We start from the raw sequence: 20761 nt of genomic DNA, 5'->3' as shown, positions 1-20761 counted from the left end.
CTCCAATTTATCCACATCCTTCTTGAAGTGTGGGGCCCAAAACTGGACACAGTACTCCAGATGAGGCCTCACCAATGTCGAATAGAGGGGAACGATCACGTCCCTCGATCTGCTCGCTATGCCCCTACTTATACATCCCAAAATGCCATTGGCCTTCTTGGCAACAAGGGCACACTGCTGACTCATATCCAGCTTCTCGTCCTAATTAATTATCAGCAGCATTGAGATGCCAAGGGGAGAGGTGACTGAGAGATTTGCAGGTCTCAGCTTTTACAATTCACAATGTTTATGTTATTACCCTGCTAGTTTGTCTCATTCCCAAATCAGCTTTGTAAATAAAATACAGCCACTGAGGCCAAGAAGCATCAGGGCCCTGGAACTAGCAGGCTGTGAGAGTGCCGGTGACAGAAAAGTGGCAAGGTATGTGGAAGTCAGAACAGCTAATTAATTTGCTTATGCGCTGTGGGTAAGAGGAGAGGATGGCATAACCCTTATACCCTACAAACTAAAAAATGGACAAAGACCAACTGAGGCAGTAATGACATCTAGTGTTTTAGCAGGCTTGGCCTATGCAGCCTTTTATTGTCACTCAGCTGCACGTTCCTTTGCATTGCAGGAGCCTGTCCACAGTCGATACAAGGAACTTCTTGCCAAACGGGCTGAGTTGCAGAAGAAAGTAGAGGAGCTCCAGAGAGAGATTACCAACCGATCAACCTCATCCTCGGAGAGAGCTGGCTCTCCTGCACAGTGTGTCACTCCTGTACAAACAGTTGTATAATATGGACTTCTATTAAGTATTTCCCAGGACCACCTGAAAAGGGCAGCTCTAATAGGAAACCCTTTGAATTTAGATCCTGGTGTCTTGGAGACATCAACCACCTTATTTATTACATTTCTCTCCAGGGTAATTTATTAGTATTGTAGCACTAGAGGAAGCTTAAGCTAAAAAAAGGGCAGATCCCATGCAATTATCTTGGTGGCTAGATGATGCTAAAACTAATTGCACTTGTCACCTAAAAACAAAACCTAGAGCTCTCACTGACTTAGCTGTTAGAAATCATTTTGCTTTGAATGAGCAACTATTGCTTGGAAGGAAGTATTCTGTAAGCAAAGTATCTACAGAGGAGGAGGACAATGAAAATTCTCCACCTTGCTGAAAAGAAACGAAAAGAGACTGAAGTAAGAAATCAGTCTGCAGAATTCATATCTGACTCAAATGTTTAGAATATAGCCATTGAATAGTTTGACTTATCAATGTCAATATACATATAACTATCAGTTGAATTGTTTTGCCAACGTGTCACTGAAAGACAGATGCTGATAGGACCTGAATAATAGAATGCTTTTTACTATTTAGATAGATAGGAAAGAACCAATCACTGGTATACATCAGAGGAAGCTAGGCCAAGTTCTGTGACTTTACTTCTGTCATGGAGGTGGAACTTAAAAGAAACAGACTTGTTTTTTAGGTATATACCCAATACTGCAAAGTGATGCCTTATTTACAGGAAGGGCAGCTTCTACCTGTAGGACAGGGTAGTGGATGAGCCCCTCGTATCCCTCAGCTTGTCCTTTTTGGGACCAAGTTTATCTCCATCCCCCTCACCTGGAATCGTCACTTATTTTCACCCAGTTCAGTACTATGAAGCAGATGTTAATTACTGAGGGGGTGGGAAACAGATCCCCATAGTTTCTGCATTTTTTTTTGTGTGTGTGTGCGCCTCAGATGCAAGAGCTGGCAAAGTAAATGATATAAAACAGGGCAAGTGCAACACTTTCTGGGATCAACTCAATTTAATTTTGCTTAGGTAAGTGTAAATAGTTATTTCCGTATTTCAGTATGGGATCATGATGATGTGCTTAAAATTCAAACTGACTGTTTTACTTCTCTTCCGTTGACAGTAAGCGTATCGACCAAAGAAAGCTTTCTGCATGTATTACAATCGCCATGTAAAAGTAGCCGTCAGTTGATGGAGTTGTGTAGCCTGCTAGCGTATTTCAGCACTAGCTTAATAACTTTTTACACTGTCAGAGAAGAGAATACAGTGGACTTGGAACAAAGAATCATTGTCATCGGCACAATGATCAATTAAACTTTGTCCAAAATCAATGTTAATAACTTTATTGTAGAAATCAGGGTGAAAACAGTCAATTTTCTGGTGATTACTTTTGTTGAACTAATTTTTTTCATTTTAATCGTGTCTTTCCAAATACATGCATATGCACTTGAATGAGGAGGTTGGGGGGGTGTAGCAAAAGTCAACCTATTTATAAGGGCTTTTTAGCTTTGCCTCTAGCTCTCATTTCCATATGCAGCTGTATGTTTTGATCAGAGTAAAAAGAACAGGAGTACTTGTGGCATCTTAGAGACTAACAAATTTATTTAAGCATAAGCTTTCATGGGCTACAGCCCACTTCATCAGATGCATAAAATGGAACATATAGTAAGAAGATATACATACATACAGAGCACATGAAAAGGTGGAAGTTGTCATACCAACTCTAAGAGGCTAATTAATTAAGATGAGCTATTATCAGCAGGAGAAAAAACTTTTGTAATGATAATCAAGATGGCCTATTTCAGACAGTTGACAAGAAGGTGTGAGGATACTTAACATGAGAAAGAGATTCAATTTTGGTAATGACTCAGCCACTCCCAGACTCTAGTCAAGTCCAAGTTAATAGTATCTAGTTTACAAATTAATTCCAGTTCAGCAGTTTGACCTGCTGAAGGTTGAAACAACATACTGGACTTCTACATAGAGTGCTTCCGTCGACCTGCACAGGCTGAAATTGTGGAAAAGCAGCATTACTTGCCCCATAACCTCAGCCGTGCTCAACACAATGCCATCAACAGCCTCAGGAACAACTCTGACATCATAATCAAAAAGGCTGACAAAGGAGGTGCTGTTGTCATCATGAATAAATTGGAACTTAACAGTACCAGACTTAAAGGTGGCAATTTTGCAACAGAAAACTTCAAAAACAGACTCCAGTGAGAAACTGCTGAACTAGAATTAATTTGCAAACTGGATACCATTAACTTGGGCTTGAATAGACACGGGGAGTGGCTGGGTCATTACCCAAACTGAATCTATTTCCCCATGTTAAGTATCCTCACACCTTCTTGTCAACTGTCTGAAATGGGCCATCTTGATTATCACAAGTTTCAGAGTAACAGCCGTGTTATGCTTATGCTCAAATAAATTGGTTAGTCTCTAAGGTGCCACAAGTACTCCTTTTGATTATCACAAGTTTTTTTCCCCCTCCTGCTGATAATAGCTCATCTTATTTAATTAGCCTCTTAGAGTTGGTATGGCAACTTCGACCTTTTCATGTTCTTTGTATGTATATATATCTTCTTACTATATGTTCCATTCTATGCATATGATGAAGTGGGCTGTAGCCCACGAAAGCTTATGCTTAAATAAATTGCCACACGTACTCCTGTTCTTTTTGCAGATACAGACAAACACAACTTGATCAGAGTAGTTTGGCAGATATTGTGCAGTCAGCATATGTATATTGCCTCTAAGGCAGTGTCATTTCCTTTGGAAAGCTACTTGTGTTTTACTGTGTGCCTCCCTCTTCTGCAGCTATGTCAATCCATTAGAGGCTGAAGTCTTCTCTCTTGTAATGGCCTAGCATTAAGATGAAGTGTAAACATCACTGAATGTTAGTTAGGGTAACATGATCCTTAATGACAGGTTTCAGAGTAACAGCCGTGTTAGTCTGTATTAGCAAAAAGAAAAGGAGGACTTGTGGCACCTTAGAGACTAACCAATTTATTTGAGCATGAGCTTTCGTGAGCTACAGCTCACTTCATCGGATGCATACTGTGGAAACTGCAGCAGACTTTATATACACACAGAGAATATGAAACAATACCTCCTCCCACCCCACTAGATGAGCTGTTACCAGCAGGATAGTGAGTTTGTGTGTGTGGTTTTTGGGAGGGGGGTGAGAGAACCTGGATTTGTGCAGGAAATGGCCCAACTTGATTATCATGCACATTGTGTAGAGAGTTGTCACTTTGGATGGGCTATCACCAGCAGGAGAGTGAATTTGTGTGGGGGGGTGGAGGGTGAGAAAACCTGGATTTGTGCTGGAAATGGCCCAACTTGATGATCACTTTAGGTAAGCTATTACCAGCAGGACAGTGGGGTGGGAGGAGGTATTGGTTCATATTCTCTGTGTGTATATAAAGTCTGCTGCAGTTTCCACGGTATGCATCCAATGAAGTGAGCTGTAGCTCACGAAAGCTCATGCTCAAATAAATTGGTTCATCTCTAAGGTGCCACAAGTACTCCTTTTCTTTTTATGATCCTTAATGAGACTTTTTTTTTTTTTTTAAATCAGGATGTATTGATTCTTTGCACCATATGATGTATGGGGAGTGTACAGCTTGCTTTAAGTTCACGAGAGAGAGACACACACACACACACTGTTGGCCTGTCCTCAGATTCCATCAGTATATAAAATGGGTCTGTCTTAGGTTCTCAGATACTACAGTGCAGTATAAGAACCTCTATGGAATAGTCATTTACCTCTTTACTCTCACTTTGGCAGTTTCACTAGGTATGCATTGTTGTTTCCTGAAGGTTAATACTAAGTGGTAAGTGGCTGTAGTTTGTCTTCTGGGGCCCTGCTCTCGCTCCCAACAGTATTTGTTCGTTATAAAACAAAAGACCTGAATGTTGACATGTCAGTCATATCACTGAAAAGTAACAATTTCAGAAGTCAAAGTACAGCGGAGGAGATAAGTATATATGGCATTCTCAGTAAGCAAAGGGGTTTTGCTGATGAGATTCAAGCTTTGTAGTTGTAGAATTATTGTAACATAATTGCTTTGTATATGACCAGAGCAACTTCCTGCTCAAAGGGAGTGTTTTCCTTTGGCTACTGTCCCAGTAACAATCTCTGGGCTGATTTTTTCCATTTAGCTGTGAGTAGTAATTCTTCCATTATCTCAACTAATTTTGAGCTGGCAAATATTTAACATGAGCACCTCACAGTGTTAATATATGTAGACTCCCAATACCTCTCAGAGGTAGGGAAACTGAAGCACTGAGAGTGAAGGAGTAGCCTGAGGTTACAAAGGATACCTGTGGCAGAGCAGGAAATTTAACCCAGGTCTTCCAAGTACCAGGCTCCCATCTTCACTACTTACCTATCCTTCCTCTCTACTAGTGCCCCCTAACACCTTTGCTCAGGCAGTGTTTGAGGTGAGTTTTAGTGGGGCAGGATTTTTTTTAAACAGTCTGATATTCAATTCAAAGAGTAAATTGTATCAGTCTTACAAAGGAGGAAAAACGCACAGCTAGATAGTTAGTAAAGAGAAATTTCAACTTACCTCACTCAGATTTGCAAGTTAATTTTATTGGTTTCCAATCATAAAAACTTTATAGACACAGGTAATTTGAGTCTGTCTTCTGTACACACCATTACTATGAAATTCTTTACATTATTAATATAATAAATAACATTCACTGAGGTGTGCAAGTCATTTAGCACTTTTACCTGCACCATTACAAAAGCAGATATCCAAGTCAAAGTGAATAATATTTCAAGTTAAAATTAAGCAAGCTGCCAGCATTGAATGGCATGATTGAGGCACTTTCAAATTAAAAATGTCCACGCTTTACTGCTCCAGCCAAAGTGCACTAGTAAATGATAGATTTTATCCCAATGTTCCACATCACACTTAAATGAAAAAGTATCCTGAAGGCACATTTCTCTATTCATTACTATTAAATGAGTCAATTGGTAAGAAAAACTACTTCAAAAGATAATTACTTTGTTGTTTCTTTGTGAGTGAGTTGAAGTGTCCACTGCAATTAATATTGGCTAATGGAAGACAGCAGACCAGGAACTGGATAGTTAAACAAAACACTTATGAGGTTCTCCTGCTTTTTCTTATGTTCTCAAAGGCTGTGCTGACAGCAACTGTGCATACATCCAGCAACTGCTAACACCTTTTAGACTTGTGGCTAAAGCTTCATTTTCGAATGGTGATATGCCTTTAAGCAGCCCTGTACAGAAGAATTCAACAGGAAGAGAGTTATGAAACCACACATACCTTTTAGCAAGCCACCCCTGTGAACAATGAAATAAAACATCCTGCAGCAGGCATGGCAGAAGGAGGCTGGAAGGAAGGGTACAGCTGACAAAGGGGAAGATAATGGAGGGTTGTATATAACTCAGTAGTTAGATACAGTAGAAATGAGGCTTACTTTCTCCTATCGGTGTTGTGCATGGATTAGAACCATAATAAATCAGAACTACAGATGCAAAATGGGGGGTTTACATTTAAAAAGTGCACTTCGTATACAGTAGTCTCTTTCACACAGTAGGAAAGGCATCTCTTTTAGACCTGAAATGTGAGAAGTAAAGTTCAGACTGGTGGAGTTTAAGGAAACTATTGACCGGTACAGAAATCAGTAGTCCCAGTTGATGTCATCTTTCTGAAGCGAAGTCTGTATACTCTGCATGTCCCGCAACAACTGAAGGTTTTTCCGGCTTTTCTCTCCCGGTTTCACTTTGATGGGGCCAGCATCCTTTCCCCTGGTTGTCACGGTGGTTGTTACTTTCACCTCACTAACTCCATTCCGGCTGTCTCGTGTTTCATCAGCACAAGACTTTTTGGACTTACACTCTTTCTTGAGTTTCTCTAGCTGAAAGGAAAGCCCAGAGAGAAACGTTAAGAGCAGCCTGGCTTCAGTTTACTTATTTCTTCCATTTCTCCCAATGGAATTAAAATCTCCTCTTTCATTTGCGCCTGTAAAAGGAAAAGGAGTACAAGTGGCACCTTAGAGACTAACCAATTTATTTGAGCATAAGCTTTCATGAGCTACAGCTCACTTCATCGGATGCCTGTGACTCAGATAGAAAGCTGAGGCTCTATAACCAAGACAGCCAGTCTCCTGGAATACTTACTCCTATAGCCAAGTGCACAATGGCATAAACCTTTAAGAACATGGAGATTGATTCCAGTGGAATCAGAGATTTTGTGATCTGAATTACTATTAGCTATTTTAAAAGTCACATGTCTAAGAGTCTAGGGGAGTTACCCACACGTCCTCACGATTGGGAAAGAACTGACCTACAGCTGACTTAAGTCTCCAATCCACATAGTCACTGCCCAGCTTTTCCCAAAGATTACTGAAAAATTAAGTTTTCCATTTACCTATACAGATTGTATAGGTCAATCACTGTCCTTAGAAAGCAGCTACCTGAGGTATCACTTTCAAGAGCACTAAAAAAGAAAGACTGGTGGTATGAAGAATTGGCATCAGCTGTAAAGATGTGTAAATAGGACAGTATGCGACTCTCAGTACTGCAGTGGTGCAGGAAATTTTTTTACTAGTCAGGGGCATACAGTACTCATGCAGAACCATTCATATTGCCATACAATGTCAACACTGCTACGCCTGCCAGTCTGCAACAACTGCTTCAGTTTCTAGATAGGAGTAACTAATAAACTAACTTCTTCCACTGGCATGGACATTCCTCTGCAGAATAGGTTAATGGCTATGAATTTTTCAGTCATCTGACTGAAAATCTAGCGCAGTGGTTCTCAACCAGGGGTCCGGGGCCCCCTAGGGTTCTCAAACAGTTTTCAGGGGGGCCTCCAAGCAGGGCCAGCATTAGACTCACTGGGGCTCAGGGCAGAAAGCCAAAGCCCCACCACATGGGGCTGAAGCCCAGGTTCCTGAGCCCCGCCACCTGGGGCTGAAGCCTGAGCAATGTAGCTTCACGAGGGCCCCTGTGGCATGGGCTTAGCACTGGCCCTGGCTTTTATATGCAGAAAATCAGTTATTGTGGTACAGGTGGGCCATGGAGTTGAGAACCTCTGATCTAGTAAATGTGTGGGAAACATACTCAACTGCCTTTGATTTCAGAGGACATCTGCAGTTTAAAGTCTTCAACACTTTGACTTTAGGCAGATGAAGTTTCTATCTCTAGAGCACACAATGTCAAAGCTGGAGATGAGGGGGCTGAAAACTACACAAAGATACACTTCACAGCAGTGTATATTGAATAGGCTTGACATACTGCATTTGACCTTTGGGGCAAAGCAAACGTCAGTAAAATGAAGGAAGAGCGGAGAAAGATCAATCAGATATGGGATTAAATCTTTCATCAAAGTATCTATCTTTAACTTTCCCTCCAATATTTGTGAAATGTGAATTATAAAGCAAGACCAGATAGATCAGCATATGCAGGAGGAGGACTGTCCAAAAATTTAGTGTAACAGTGAAAATAGACCCTGGGAACCCAGACCTTTTCCTAAGTAAAGTTTGGGTGACCAAAACCAACATACACTAAGGAAAATAAGTTAGTTGTAAGTCTTTTGACAACTTGCAAAATGTCTCTGTGGGATTTCCCCCATGTACAAACGGTTTGCTCTCCTGCGAGCACAAAAGGCAGGTCATGTCTGCTTCTTCCAAATTCAGCTATAGCAGCATTTCATTGAAAGATTCTTCAAAATAATCATTTTACAGAAGCCTTACAGCGCAACTGCAGGCAACTGACTTACCCGTGTCCGATGTTTCCGGACTTTACTTATTTGGTCTGCCTTTGCCTCCATTCTTCTCACCAATGCTTCAAGTTCCCGCTCCAGGTCTTCCTTCAGGCCACCAGTTGGTGTTTCCTGGATTAGCTTTCCTAGCTGTAGGTGATCACTTACACATAAAGACAGAAAAAAAGCTTGGGCTTGATTTTCTCCACTTTACAATGTTTGTCCACTTGCCTGAGAAATTACATGTCCAGGGAGGCGTATTATTAGTAACTAGAAACTGTCTCAATATATTTCATAACAGTCGTCTGTAACGTTCCTGCTCGTGAGCACTGTCCATGTGGAATGCATACATGGAGCCTCTGCTGCTATACTGGAGAACTGATAAAATTAGTTAGACCTAAATATTACTAATTTAAGATTACATGGGTGGCCTCCTATAGCCATAGTCTTAGTGCTCAGTCAAGTCTGAGGAGAGAGTCCTATTTCCCATTCTGCATTTTCTTGGTTCATTTGCATTAGCTGCTATTTCAGGTCTGTGCTCCTACGATGGATGATATGTGAGACTAGCAAAGTAGTTTAGATCCTGATAACTAGATTACTATTTTAGCAGAAAGAATAGCAAGGCAGCTCTCACAAAAGGGTAGTCACATTTACCCACTTGTCTGATGTCTTATGAATGAACTCAGAGGTGCACCCCTTGGAACTGCTGCTTGTAAATACAAAGAGCCATGCAGTATTAGTGTGTAGGAATAACTGAAGTTGAATGTTAATCAACATTACAGGGGAAAAAGGCTGCCATGATTGAAGAGAGCTAAATCCTGATCCACTCCTGCCTAAAAGCATGCATCATCTTTGGATAAATGGCTGTATAACCCCGCCCTCCCTCCAGAGAATTCTCAACACCAAACCAAAATCACTGGCATCCACATTTGTAATTTAATCACAGGACTCACAAACTCATCTGCCCAAATTCATCCTGCAAAGTCAGCAACACTTCAGAAAGCTCTTCCTGGGATGCAGAGGAGCCTGTCGAAAGAGATGACTTTCTGCCTTTGCTGGTGTGAGATGAGTTGCCAGTCGGCTTAGGTGTTGGAACATCCTTGATCACACGATCGTTACATAGAGCTTTAGAGTGTTGTTTCATTAGATGCAACACATGTTGTACATTGGCTCCAACAGAATGGCTGGGACTAGTAGACTGAAGGGGAAAAAAGTAAAGTAGATATGAATAGATCTCTTAACAAACCTAGAGCAGGAGAGATATTGTAGGACATTTTATTTAGAAACAGTCCTAATTGTGATTTTTTTTTTCTTGACTTGTTGTTGCTAGTGACTTATTTTTAAGAAGAGATCTGTGTAGGAGTCAATCAGTGCTTGTGAAAAGTGTTTGACTAGCAGCCTTGAGAGCAGGGGAGATGTTTCTGACCATGCCAGCTCAGTGTTACAGAAGACAGAACAGAGCATTGCAAGAAAGGCGGAGGGAAAATTAAAAGTTAATGGAAGGAAAATAGAACTGTTAAGTAGCCTGACCACCTAGGTGTCATGAGAGCACCAAACAAGACGCCAAATCTGCGGGGGGGTGGAGGGAAGGGGAGAATGCAGAAATTGGACTTGTTTTTGGCTTAATTGGCTTGTGAGTTGCTTGTTGGCTAGTAGTTTGTTTTTTTTTTAAATCGGCTCCCAGCAAGCAGGGGCAAGGCGGGGAGAGAATCAGAGGTGCACATCGGACCCACCACAGTCCCAGACTGCACGCAGGGGGAATCTAGTCACAGTGTTGGGGTTCTTAGGGATGGTCTTATTTTGGCCTTGTTTTGAAATGGGTTTAGCTTGATTTTTGGCTTATTGTGAAAGTCGGGGTCCACATGAACATTGGCAACTGTGACCCAGAGCACCGTCTTCTGAACTAACTTTGTACTCCAAGTGTAAAATTCTCCAGAGCTTGCTATTTGTAGGCATTCAAAATTAATCCCACTCACCTTTCCAGCTACAAATGGCACATCACCCAGGCACAGCCTATAGTGGGGCTGTGCATGGTAATGTCTCGTAAGAGGGCGTTTCTAAGAAGAGAGAAATTGTCATTAGAAGTGACGCTGTCAAACCCATCCCCCTCTGCTTTCTAGTAAAAGCGATAGCCAGCTATCTGATCTCTCCCACCCACCCACCCAATTCTCCTTCCTTCCCGATACAATTTACAATGACAGCATGCTACCTTGTCTGGCTGCTTGGCTTTCTTCTTTGTTTTCCTTGGCTTTGGAGGAACTGATGGTGTTCCTGCCTGCAACAGTATTCTGTTAGTCTCCAGTCCTGTCTGAAGCTGTGAATAGTGGGAATTATAATTTTTTTTTTAAAAACAACTGGAAAGTGTAAAAAAAACCTAAAACAACCAAACCCTGAAGTCTGGGACTGGCCAGCCAAGGAACAATTTAGTCAGTAAGCTCTTTGCGGCAGGGTCTGTCCTTTACTGTAGGTCTTGTACATGCCTAGAACAGTACGCCCATGTGGTTGAGGTCTCTAGGTATTACTGCAATGTTCAACAACAGTAGTGACACTAAGTACATCTAGCCAGTGGTTCCAAAACTTTATTGGTTCATATACCCCCTTAAAAAGTTATTGAAAAGTGCATGGATGGAACATCAAGCTCACAGATCAGTTTCAGAACCTCGGATCTAAACTACCACCATGGATTCTGGCTCAAAGAAGAATTACCAGTCGTAATGAGAGACTGAATGAGCCACAAGCCACTTCCCTGCAGGCAAGTGTGAAACAGTACAGTTATGCACTTCCTTTACATCACTGCTGACTGTCAGAATATTGGCCCTGCCTATTCAGTAAATGATGCCATGTCTGAGGACATCCCAGTTCCTTCCACTCTGGTTGATTTGTGTTGAATACCTTCCGCATTTTACTGAAAGAGTTGAGGTTTAGAGTTATCACTATGCAAATGGATCCATGTAAAAAAGTTTAATTCTTTTCCTCGAAAGCTCTAAGACGTGACTTTAGAAATCATTATTTCCAGCCATCCACTCCCATCTCACAAGTGAACATGCAGGATGTGTGTGAGAACCCCTCAATCTCTCCACAAGCATCAGTGCTGGCATTCAGTGTTACCTTCCTGCTTCTGTGGCACTATAATAAATAATCCTCTGTGTGCTAATGATGTACATGGCACCGAAGGTAAAAAGGTCATTGGCCCGAGAGGTTTATGTCTCTTGTTAAGGCACTCCTGGTTTGATGGTATCCTTTTGTCCTCTACACATTGATAGTTATTGTAAAGTGTTGACTCAATTTTTTTCCTTGATCTACTTAAAGCATAGTTGTGTTCTGAAAAGATTTTGAATGGTGGGATTCCCTGTTAACTGTGCCAACATCTCCCTAAACTGCTGAATGGTAGCCCTGGATTCCCCTCCCCCCCATCACCATTAACGAGTCCCACTAATAAGATGCAGGCCAAATTCTGCCTTTAGTTATAACCATCCAACTATAATAGCCTTCAAATACAGCTGTATCCATGTAACTGATGCTTATTATGGCCCCCAAGGATGCGTGAAAAGGAAAGAATTCAGCTTTACGCTGAGTCCAGATTGAGTCTGTAGGGTTAGCAGTTGAAAAAACAACACTCTTACTTGGACACTGAGCAAATGCCATATGGATTCTGACACAAACATGGAACCTCCACCATGCTATTTATACAGTCACCCTTAGGGAGTCAATCATTTTCTATTAAACTTTTCAGAGCAGAACCAAACAAAGCTAACTCAGCTGAGTCCTGTGATGTGGTATCTACTAAACACAAAAGTGCTTTCTTTGGGACTTATAATTCGGTAACCTTGGGAACGGCAGGCTGTTAAAGCATGCTTGGTATAAAAAGCCTGTCTTCCTCAGTCTGGATAGGAGAGGGTAGGATGGGTTTCAAATGTCTGCCAATGTGGAGACTCAGGAAGAGCAGCAGTCCTGATCTTTCCTAGGGGAAAAAAGGGCTTGAGGAAGAAGCATGTAAAAGCATGCGAGGAAGCCTTGGAAAGGAACGGGACAATAGACCATTTGGAAGCTTTGAATGAAGAAAAGCTCCTCCCAGTCCACTGAGTTTTATTTAGCTGGAGTTGAAAGCCATCCAGTTAACTGGGTGCACTGGCCAGATCTGGTAATAGGATGATGAGGATACCATCTGGAGATTATCTGAAGGAAACACCAGACTTTAAGTTTGTGTTTTTATAGTAAACTATAATTTACCAGACAGCCTCTTTTTGACAGGACTGGGGAAGTCACAAAATTTCACCCTTCCCCAATTCCTAGCTCTGCCAGAGAGAGTTTTCCACCATTTCATGCAAAAGAACAGGCAAGAAGAGAAACTGGTGCCTTTGGTGTTCTTGGATTCCATCACCAGCCAGACTGCAACAAGCTCTTCATTACATTGCACATTAGAGACCCTATCAGTGAGCTTAAATGAAAGTTTAATAAGAGAGCGAGCTACTTGCAACACACAGTAAAATAGCAGGAAAGATAACGTGCTGGTTACCTCAGCTGCCTTGTCCTGCACAAGCTTCCTTGCATGTTCCTCCTCTTTGAGCTTCTGTTCCAGTTCTCTCATTTTTTTCTAATTGAAATTCAATAAGAAAAATGTTGTTACTGATGGAATGCCTGGTTCCTTTTTTCTGAAGTCTTAAAACAGAAACTTGAACAAAATTAAAACTAATAGTTCAGTGCATTGTTTTAGACTGAACATTCCCTTCAGATTCAGAAGAACTGTTGATGAGTCTCATCTGTCTTTAACAAGTACAAGCAGGCCTGAATATTTAAAGGTGAACACACTGGATTTTCCCATGTTTATTTCAATAAGACATTAATTACAATGCCTGAAAGTCTAGAGCAAGTTAGTGAAGGGTATAACCTACAAAGAGGAAAAAATGAGGTGACTGCCCTCCTTTAAAAATACATAAAAGGCCTAAAAATGATTTAACATGGTTTTTTACATTAAAATTTAAGTATTGTCCAGTGTCTCAGGCCAAAGAGACAGCTAAAGAACTAACAATTTGTTTATGTCAGATACTGTACAAGTTAGAATGAAAACAAACATATTTTGGGTTTATTTTCAACATCTGTAACGAAAATGCCTCAAACATTTGTGACAATGGAGGTCTTTGAACATCCTGACCATAAATTAACGACAGAGGTCAAAAATCCATAAGAGACATCCAAGTGGTTTTCTAGCAAAGCCAGAAAAGACCAGACTTCACATCCCTGATATTTCTAAGTAAAAAACCAGGGGACTGGGAACAGGGGCGATTGGATAGGCCTGGGAGTCCTGGGGGGTGGTTAGAAGTGGGGGTGTGGATAGGGGTCAGGGCAGTCAGGGGACAGAGAGCAGGGGGGGTTGGATGGGTTGGGGATTCTGAGGGGGCAGTCAGGGGGTGGAAAGTGGGAGGGGCCAGGCTGTTTGGGGAGGCACAGCCTTCCCTACCCATCCCTCCATACAGTTTCACAACCCCGATGTGGCCCTTGGGCCAAAAAGTTTGCCCACCCTGCTCTAGAACATGACCTAACCTTCACAAAGATTAAACACTGCACCCTAATATAATCCAAAATCAAACTGTCTTCAGAAAAAAAACAAAAACGTATTCCAATTGATATGTATATAAATGGAAGCATATTTGTTAGTTTTTTTTAAATATTACATTTTGCCCCAACAGAGTTATGTGCATTACTAAGTCTATGCAGTATTGTTGTAGCTGCGTTGGTCCCAGGACACTAGAGAATAAAAGGTGTGCGAGGTAATATCTTCTATTGGACCAACTTTTGTTAGTGAGAGAGACAAGCTTTCGAGCTTACACAGAGCTCTTCTTCAGGTCTGGGAAAGGTACTCCCACTGTCACAGCTAAAGACAAGGTGGGACAGGTTGTTTGGCACCGCACCAGACATAGGGGGAAAGAAATGGGAGAGAAGGGGGGTTGTGGTGGGGGGAGGAGTTTGTTAATGGATTAGAGATTGTTGTAATAAACCACACATCCAGTTTCTCTATTCAGTCTGATTTTTAGTGTCTTGCAAAGTCACTGGAAAACTAAGAGCCTGTTTTATGCATTAAAGTCAATGAAGTTTCACACTCCCTAGCTGAGATAGTTATGCTGGCAAAGCCCTGTTGCAAACACAACTATGCTATAGAAGAGTGCCTCTGTCAACTTGGCTAGTGTTTTTATGGGAGGTAGTGTAGTGCTGCCGGCAGACGAACTCCAGTCTTACACAGTATCTCCAGCAGGGGCTATGCCAGCACGGCTATACCAGCAAAGGCTCTGTAGTCTAGACAAGGCCTTAGTCACTAGAGTTGATCGGAACTTCCTGGCTCAGATTTTCCACAGGGGGAAAAAAAAAACCAAAAACTAGATGTTGCCTCAAAATATCTAAGTTCATCAAGAAAACAAATATTTCATTTTTGGGTCACTTGGACCTGAATCAGAATATTGTGTTGTGTTGAACCCAAAATGTTTAGTTTCAAATAGTTCCATAAAATAAACTGTTTCCCTATCAATGTGTTGCCTTCTGGGCACTGTAGTTCAAGCCCCCATTCTCTCCTACGAGCCAAGCTCCCTGGCTGGACTACATCTTCCATGATGCAATGAAGATTTGCCTCTGATAACGCTGGGTGTGGTACAGAGGGTTACCACCTTTGAAATGATGGGTCCCCAACAAGGCCATCCCTCTGCAACCCCAAACTCCAACCACAAGGCAACTTCGCAACCTTCCCCCCCCCCCCAGAGCCATTTATAGTATTGAGAGAGAGAACACATATAGGTAAGATTGGTAACATCACATGTCTCCTCACTCTCACGTGACTCAGACCCTCTCATACATGCATGTGGTGTGCTGGTGGGTAGACACTGCAGCATCTTTAAGTAACACAAACTTTTAACATTAGATATCCCAGTGCACTGTGATAATAATGCAAATCTTTAGACACACCATAAAAAAAGCCTGGCATATTAAATTATTTTTCTGGCAAATCCATAAAAAAAACTGGCCAGGCCAGTCAAATACCAGCCAGGCGGTAACCCTAGTGGTGCATCAGTCTGGTCAGTGAGCGAATGGATACAGTGGGTTCCCAAACTACAACTCCTATAAAGCAACATGCCCTAGTAAGAAAATGCAGTTTAATGTTGAAATGACTATAAATGAAGAGCTTGGGGTCTTTTAAACAAATCAAAATGAAACCTCTCAATTTTGGGAAGGTTTAAATGTTTCATTTCAATTGAAAATGTTGAAACAATTTTCAGAATTTGTTCCATACCAAAAAAAAAAAATAAAAAAAAAAAATTCAACTTTACAACCTGATTTGCATTAAAAGCGTTAAAAATATCAGAATTTCCTGCAGGACACACATTCAGCTCTATTAGTGATCTTTTGGCGGAGGACCAATACATGCTCAATACTCATGACCAAGACAAATCTGATCTAGTATGCAGGAGGAAAGACAGACCTCTGCTAGGGACTGCATTACAGTTAGTTTGGTGTATTCTTGTTCCAGCAAATCCAGCTTTTCCAATTTAGATTGAACATGAGATTGATCTAGAAGTCGGTCTCTCTCTAAAGTGACCTACAAAGAGAAAAGGAAAAAGCAAAAAACTGTTAGAAATGCACCACCACAATCATCCAAACCTTGAGTCTGAGAACATGCAGATGCATCACATAATGCAATGAGGAAACTAGGATAAGTCTCTGCAAATGTTTTAAGGATGTAAACATCTGCAAGCGGGAAATTATTATTTATAGATGAGGAGTTGGGGCTGGGGGGTTGCAGGTAGGGCCAACCACTGCCCCAGAGGTATGGATCTGTCATTGGAGGGAACGAAGGCTCAAGATTTATTGGTTCAGTATTATGCTGTGAGAGCACATCTACTGTCTTCAATAAGAGAGGTGTTCATAAGGAGAAAGCAAAATATCAGTTGCAATATGACTGGCAGATATGAGCAGAGAATTTTATTGTTAATTTATTTAGATTAAAGATAGTTAAAGCAGCATAATCACATTTATAGGTGCCAGAATTACAATGATTACTCAACATCATACCTTAATTCATTAACTTCTCTAGTACAACTAGCAGATAAATTTACCTGTTTTTCCAAGACACTTGTCTTTTCATTTTCTGCATGCTTTATCATATTCCTCATATATTCCAACTGCTTCTCTAAAAGTCTGCAACGAGATTCAGCAGCTGCCAGCTGAGAAGATAGTTCTAAGATATCAGAGAAAGTGGAAATGTGAAATCAGTCAGTTAATTCGCTTCCGGTATCATCCCCAATGTGCCAAGCGCTGCTCTAAAACAAAGGAAAAGTCTCTGCCCCAAAAGAGCTCACAGTATAAAAGTCCTTCTATGACACCAGTCATCCAGTAGAACAAAGCCCTGCAGTGGGACTAGGATTCTGTGTCCCCCACAGGACCCGCTGCCATAATAGCGGGAGTGGGTAAAACATATTTTGTTATGGGCAAGATTGGGTAGCCAAAAAACAAAAACAAACAAACAAAAAAAACAAAAACACACTAGACTATGGTAATTTGCAAGCAAATACTTTAAAAAACAAACAAAACTTTTAATGCTTAAATTTGAGAGAGAAGATTTGATGTCTATTATAACAGTTAAAGTATATTTTTACTTGGCTTAAGCAAGATTTGTTTTATTCTTGTAGTGGTAAAACTTGTATCTCAATTCCATATTTTTTTTTTAATATATATATATATATATATATATATATATATATTTTAACTGGACTTTTTTTGTAGCATGAGGGAAATCTGACTCTCATACAGGATTTAAGGTTTTTGCAGATGGGAGGGGGATAAAAATGTAAGAAACAATACGAGAGCGGATGGGAGAGAGAGTGGGTATTGCAGAGCAATATGGGACTGGGATTAAAAAAAGAGTCTCACACAGGGCTCTACAATAGAGTAAAACCTGTAGGAAGCTTTCATATGAACTAGGACATCACTCCTTCCTCCATAGCTGAACAGAAAAAGTAAGCTGGGATTTAAAAAAAAAACAAAACAAAACAAAAAAAACACACCCATCTTCAAAACAGTTCTCTAGTTTAGTGGCACAACCAACACCTCTTTTTCCTACTCTGAGGAAATCAGTCTGGCCACTTCATCTGAAAAATCCTGGTGCTAATTGCTGGAATGTCTGTAAATTGTCTCGCACTCACAATATACAGTCTCTACAACTAGGCAAGTAATCAGAATCCTGCAAATCCTGCTCAATGACAAATAAGATACAAGATACGATAACAGGAACCGTTACGTATGTATCACAGACCACTAGCTTCATTTGAGCACAACGGAATTATTCCATTTGTTTTTCAGGGAGTGACTTCACCTCTTCATCTCCAAGGACATTAGTGAACACTCAACTCCTCACTCCAATCCTGCTGAATTTAGGCTACACTCATAACAAGATCAAAACGTTCCACCATTGGCAGCCCTTGCGGAGCTCTAATAATGCAGAAAAATGTTGGTAACCTTTTCCCAGTGTAGACAAGGCCTAATGTACTAAGGGAGTGTGTATATCGCTAGGTCTACACTACAGTCAGGATCGACACTCTGAGATCGAGTCACCAGCAGTTGATTTAGCAGGTCTAGTGAAGACCTGCCAAAGAGACAGCAGATCGCTCTCCAGTCAACCCCTATACTCTACCCCCGACAAGAAGAGTAAGGCAAGGTGACGGGAGAGTTTCTCATGTCGACCACTTGCAGTATAGACCCCATGGTAACTCGACCTAAGATACATAGACTCCAGCTACGTGAATACCGTAGCTGGAGTTGCGTGGTGTAGGTAGACTTATGGCGGTAGTGTAGACGTAGCCCATGAATAAATTACTCCAGAATAATGTAGGGTATAAATTTAAAGTGCAATAGCTATTCTGGAATAACTCCCTACATGGACACTCTTATTCTAGAATCAGAGTGTCCACACAGGGAGCTATTCCAGAATAGTTTATTCTGCAATAGCTGTTCCAGTCAATTTCCTTGTGTAGACAAGCCCTAAAGCTTGGCCTACACTAGAAATTAAAATTGGTTTAACTACATCAGTTGGGGTGTGAAAAATCCACACACCCCGAACAATGCTGTTAAGCCTACCTAAGCCCCTGAGTACACAGCACTAGGTCACCGGAAGAATTCTTCCATCCCCTAGAAGTAGTAGCTAGGTTGAAGTGGATTACCTATGCTGATGGGAGAACCCCTCCTGTCAGGGTAGGTAGTGTCCATGCTGAAATGCCACAACGGTGAAGGCGCAACTGTACCACTATAGCATTTTAAGTGTAGACAAGCCCTAAGTCTCTGTGGGCGCAATACACAAACAGTTCATTCCTGGCAGAATGTTCCCACACAACACACTAAACCCATCAGCTACCTTGGGTGGAGTTTGTATGGTTAGCACCCCAACCATGCAAAGGCTACCTACGAACCAACCTTGATTTTGCTTGGACACCTCCGTCTTGGAGTGCTGCCTCTGTTGTATTTGCTCATTTAGCACTTTCTTATAGTCAGATGTTTCTTTACTCAGGTGTTTCACATTCTCCTCTGCCTGAATCCGTTCCAGTTCTAGTCGGCGAATCTTCTCCTGAAGATTCTTCAGAGCAGAAAATATTGCTATAATTGAATTAGACATCCTCATTACATGCCAGTAAGAGATAGCTAACTGAGTATTAAAGGGTTTCTTTTAAAATGTGTTAATATATTAACAAATGCCAACCACGCCCTCCTCTTGCCACCTTCCCACACTCCCTCCACATACCAAGGCCCATGCAACACCCATATCCCTTAAGTCTGGTCAATACAGGGGAAATTTCCCCAAGGTCCTAACTAATTTTAAAACAGTCTCAGCTGAATAGTTTCAAAGAGCTTGAGGCACTTGGTAAACCAGACTGCATTGGCCTGAACAAACCTGCTTCAGACGATCCAGTTTTGAAACCAGTTAGAGGTTTGGGAGAAACTTCTACAGCACAGCCCCTACTACCAGGCCCCTTTACCCACAAGTTGATTTTGGCCCTTGACAATATCACAAGAGTCACTGGCTATCTCTCCTGGGTGAGGTTGATTCCCCCTCCCTCCTTCAACTCTACCTGCACTGAAGACATCCAGGACAAGTGGAACTAGCGCTCAGTCGCACCACAGAAATTGCCTTTAAACTAACATAATCAACAACAGATTTGCTGACCGCATCTCTCATTCGATCATACAGGTAGAAGGTGGCTGGACCTGAAGTGATAGTAAGGTGCAAGACTGATACCCCACTATAAGCTCAACAGCATATATAAACTAGGGGTAGGCAAACTTTTTGACCCGAGGGCCACATAGGGGTGGGGAAATTGTATGCAGTGCCATGAATGTAGGGCTGGGGAGGGGGTTGGGGTGCGGGAGGCAGGGAGTGTGGGCTGTGGGAGGGGGTGCAGTGTGCAGGAAGGGGCTCAGGGCAACGGGTTTGGGTGCAAGAGGGGGCTCAGGGCAGGGGGTTGGGGTACAGGAGGGGTGCGGCAGGGGCTCAGGGTAGGAGTTGGGGGCTCAGGGCAGGGGGTTGAGTGCAGGAGGAGTTCAGGGTGCGGGTGCTTAGCTCAAGCAGCTCCGGGGTGGCAGTGGTGCACAGTCAGGCTAAGGCAGGCTCCCTGCCTGCCCTGGCCCCACACTGCTCCTGGAAGTGGCTATGTCTGGCAGTGGCTCCTGGGGTAGGATGGGGCAGGCAGCTCCGCCACGCGGTTTCCCATTCCCAGCCAATGGGAGCTGACAGTGCCTGCAGGCAAGGGTAGCGCACTGAGCCCTCTACCCCGCCACAGGAGCCGCAGGGACATGTTGCCCCGGGAGCAGCGCGGGCAGGGTAGGCAGGGAGCCTGCCATAGCCCCGCTGCGCCACGGGGCTGGCAATCCCGTGGGCCAGATTGAGAGCCCTGACAGACCAGATCCGGCCCATGGGCTGTAGTTTGCCCTCCCCCATATAAAGAATTACTCGCTAGCATTTTAGCGTGGCTACAGACTCAACTGGTGCATTAGTTTACACTGTGAATACTCACTGCAACCAGGGAGGCTAACATGAGTGAGAAGGACTGCAAAAATCCTCTTCTCCACAGTCTTGTTCTATTTTCCTCCTAAGCTGCCCTTCAGGGTACCACTTCTGTATCCTTCTCCCATTGCTGTTTTTGCCCCTTTTCCCCTTAGATTTGGAACTCCCTCCCCACTTCACTTGCACTCTTCTCTTAATTCAAATTC

The 20761-nt window shown here is 42.2% G+C and overlaps 2 protein-coding genes across 11 annotated transcripts in view; one reads left to right on the top strand and one right to left on the bottom strand.

The window, feature by feature from the left end:
• MTMR2 (myotubularin related protein 2) overlaps window positions 1–2110 on the top strand; it is an 81380-nt gene extending 79270 nt beyond the window's left edge. For all 7 annotated transcript variants that reach the window (XM_073337782.1, XM_073337772.1, XM_073337741.1 and 4 more), the window contains one exon: window positions 617–2110. In XM_073337782.1, coding sequence (XP_073193883.1) covers window positions 617–778 — 162 coding nt within the window. In that variant the 3' untranslated portion in view covers window positions 779–2110. The remainder of the gene's footprint in view (window positions 1–616) is intronic.
• A 3248-nt stretch (window positions 2111–5358) lies between these two features.
• Window positions 5359–20761, bottom strand: part of CEP57 (centrosomal protein 57) — a 29300-nt gene continuing 13897 nt past the window's right edge. For 2 of the 4 annotated variants that reach the window (XM_073337681.1, XM_073337704.1), the window contains 9 exons: window positions 18971–19150; window positions 16621–16742; window positions 15987–16103; window positions 13038–13115; window positions 10731–10835; window positions 10498–10578; window positions 9475–9719; window positions 8540–8684; window positions 5359–6674 (listed from right to left, as the gene is read on the bottom strand). In XM_073337681.1, coding sequence (XP_073193782.1) covers window positions 6438–6674; window positions 8540–8684; window positions 9475–9719; window positions 10498–10578; window positions 10731–10835; window positions 13038–13115; window positions 15987–16103; window positions 16621–16742; window positions 18971–19150 — 1310 coding nt within the window. In that variant the 3' untranslated portion in view covers window positions 5359–6437. Of the gene's footprint in view, window positions 6779–8539; window positions 8685–9474; window positions 9720–10497; window positions 10579–10730; window positions 10836–13037; window positions 13116–15986; window positions 16104–16620; window positions 16743–18970; window positions 19151–20761 lie in introns of all 4 variants that reach the window. The other 2 variants (XM_073337696.1, XM_073337692.1) reach the window with 2 other exon arrangements.

The sequence above is a fragment of the Lepidochelys kempii genome, chromosome 1, assembly GCF_965140265.1.
Source record: "Lepidochelys kempii isolate rLepKem1 chromosome 1, rLepKem1.hap2, whole genome shotgun sequence".
Taxonomy (NCBI): domain Eukaryota; kingdom Metazoa; phylum Chordata; order Testudines; family Cheloniidae; genus Lepidochelys; species Lepidochelys kempii.
This window is presented reverse-complemented; position numbering and strand designations above follow the sequence as displayed.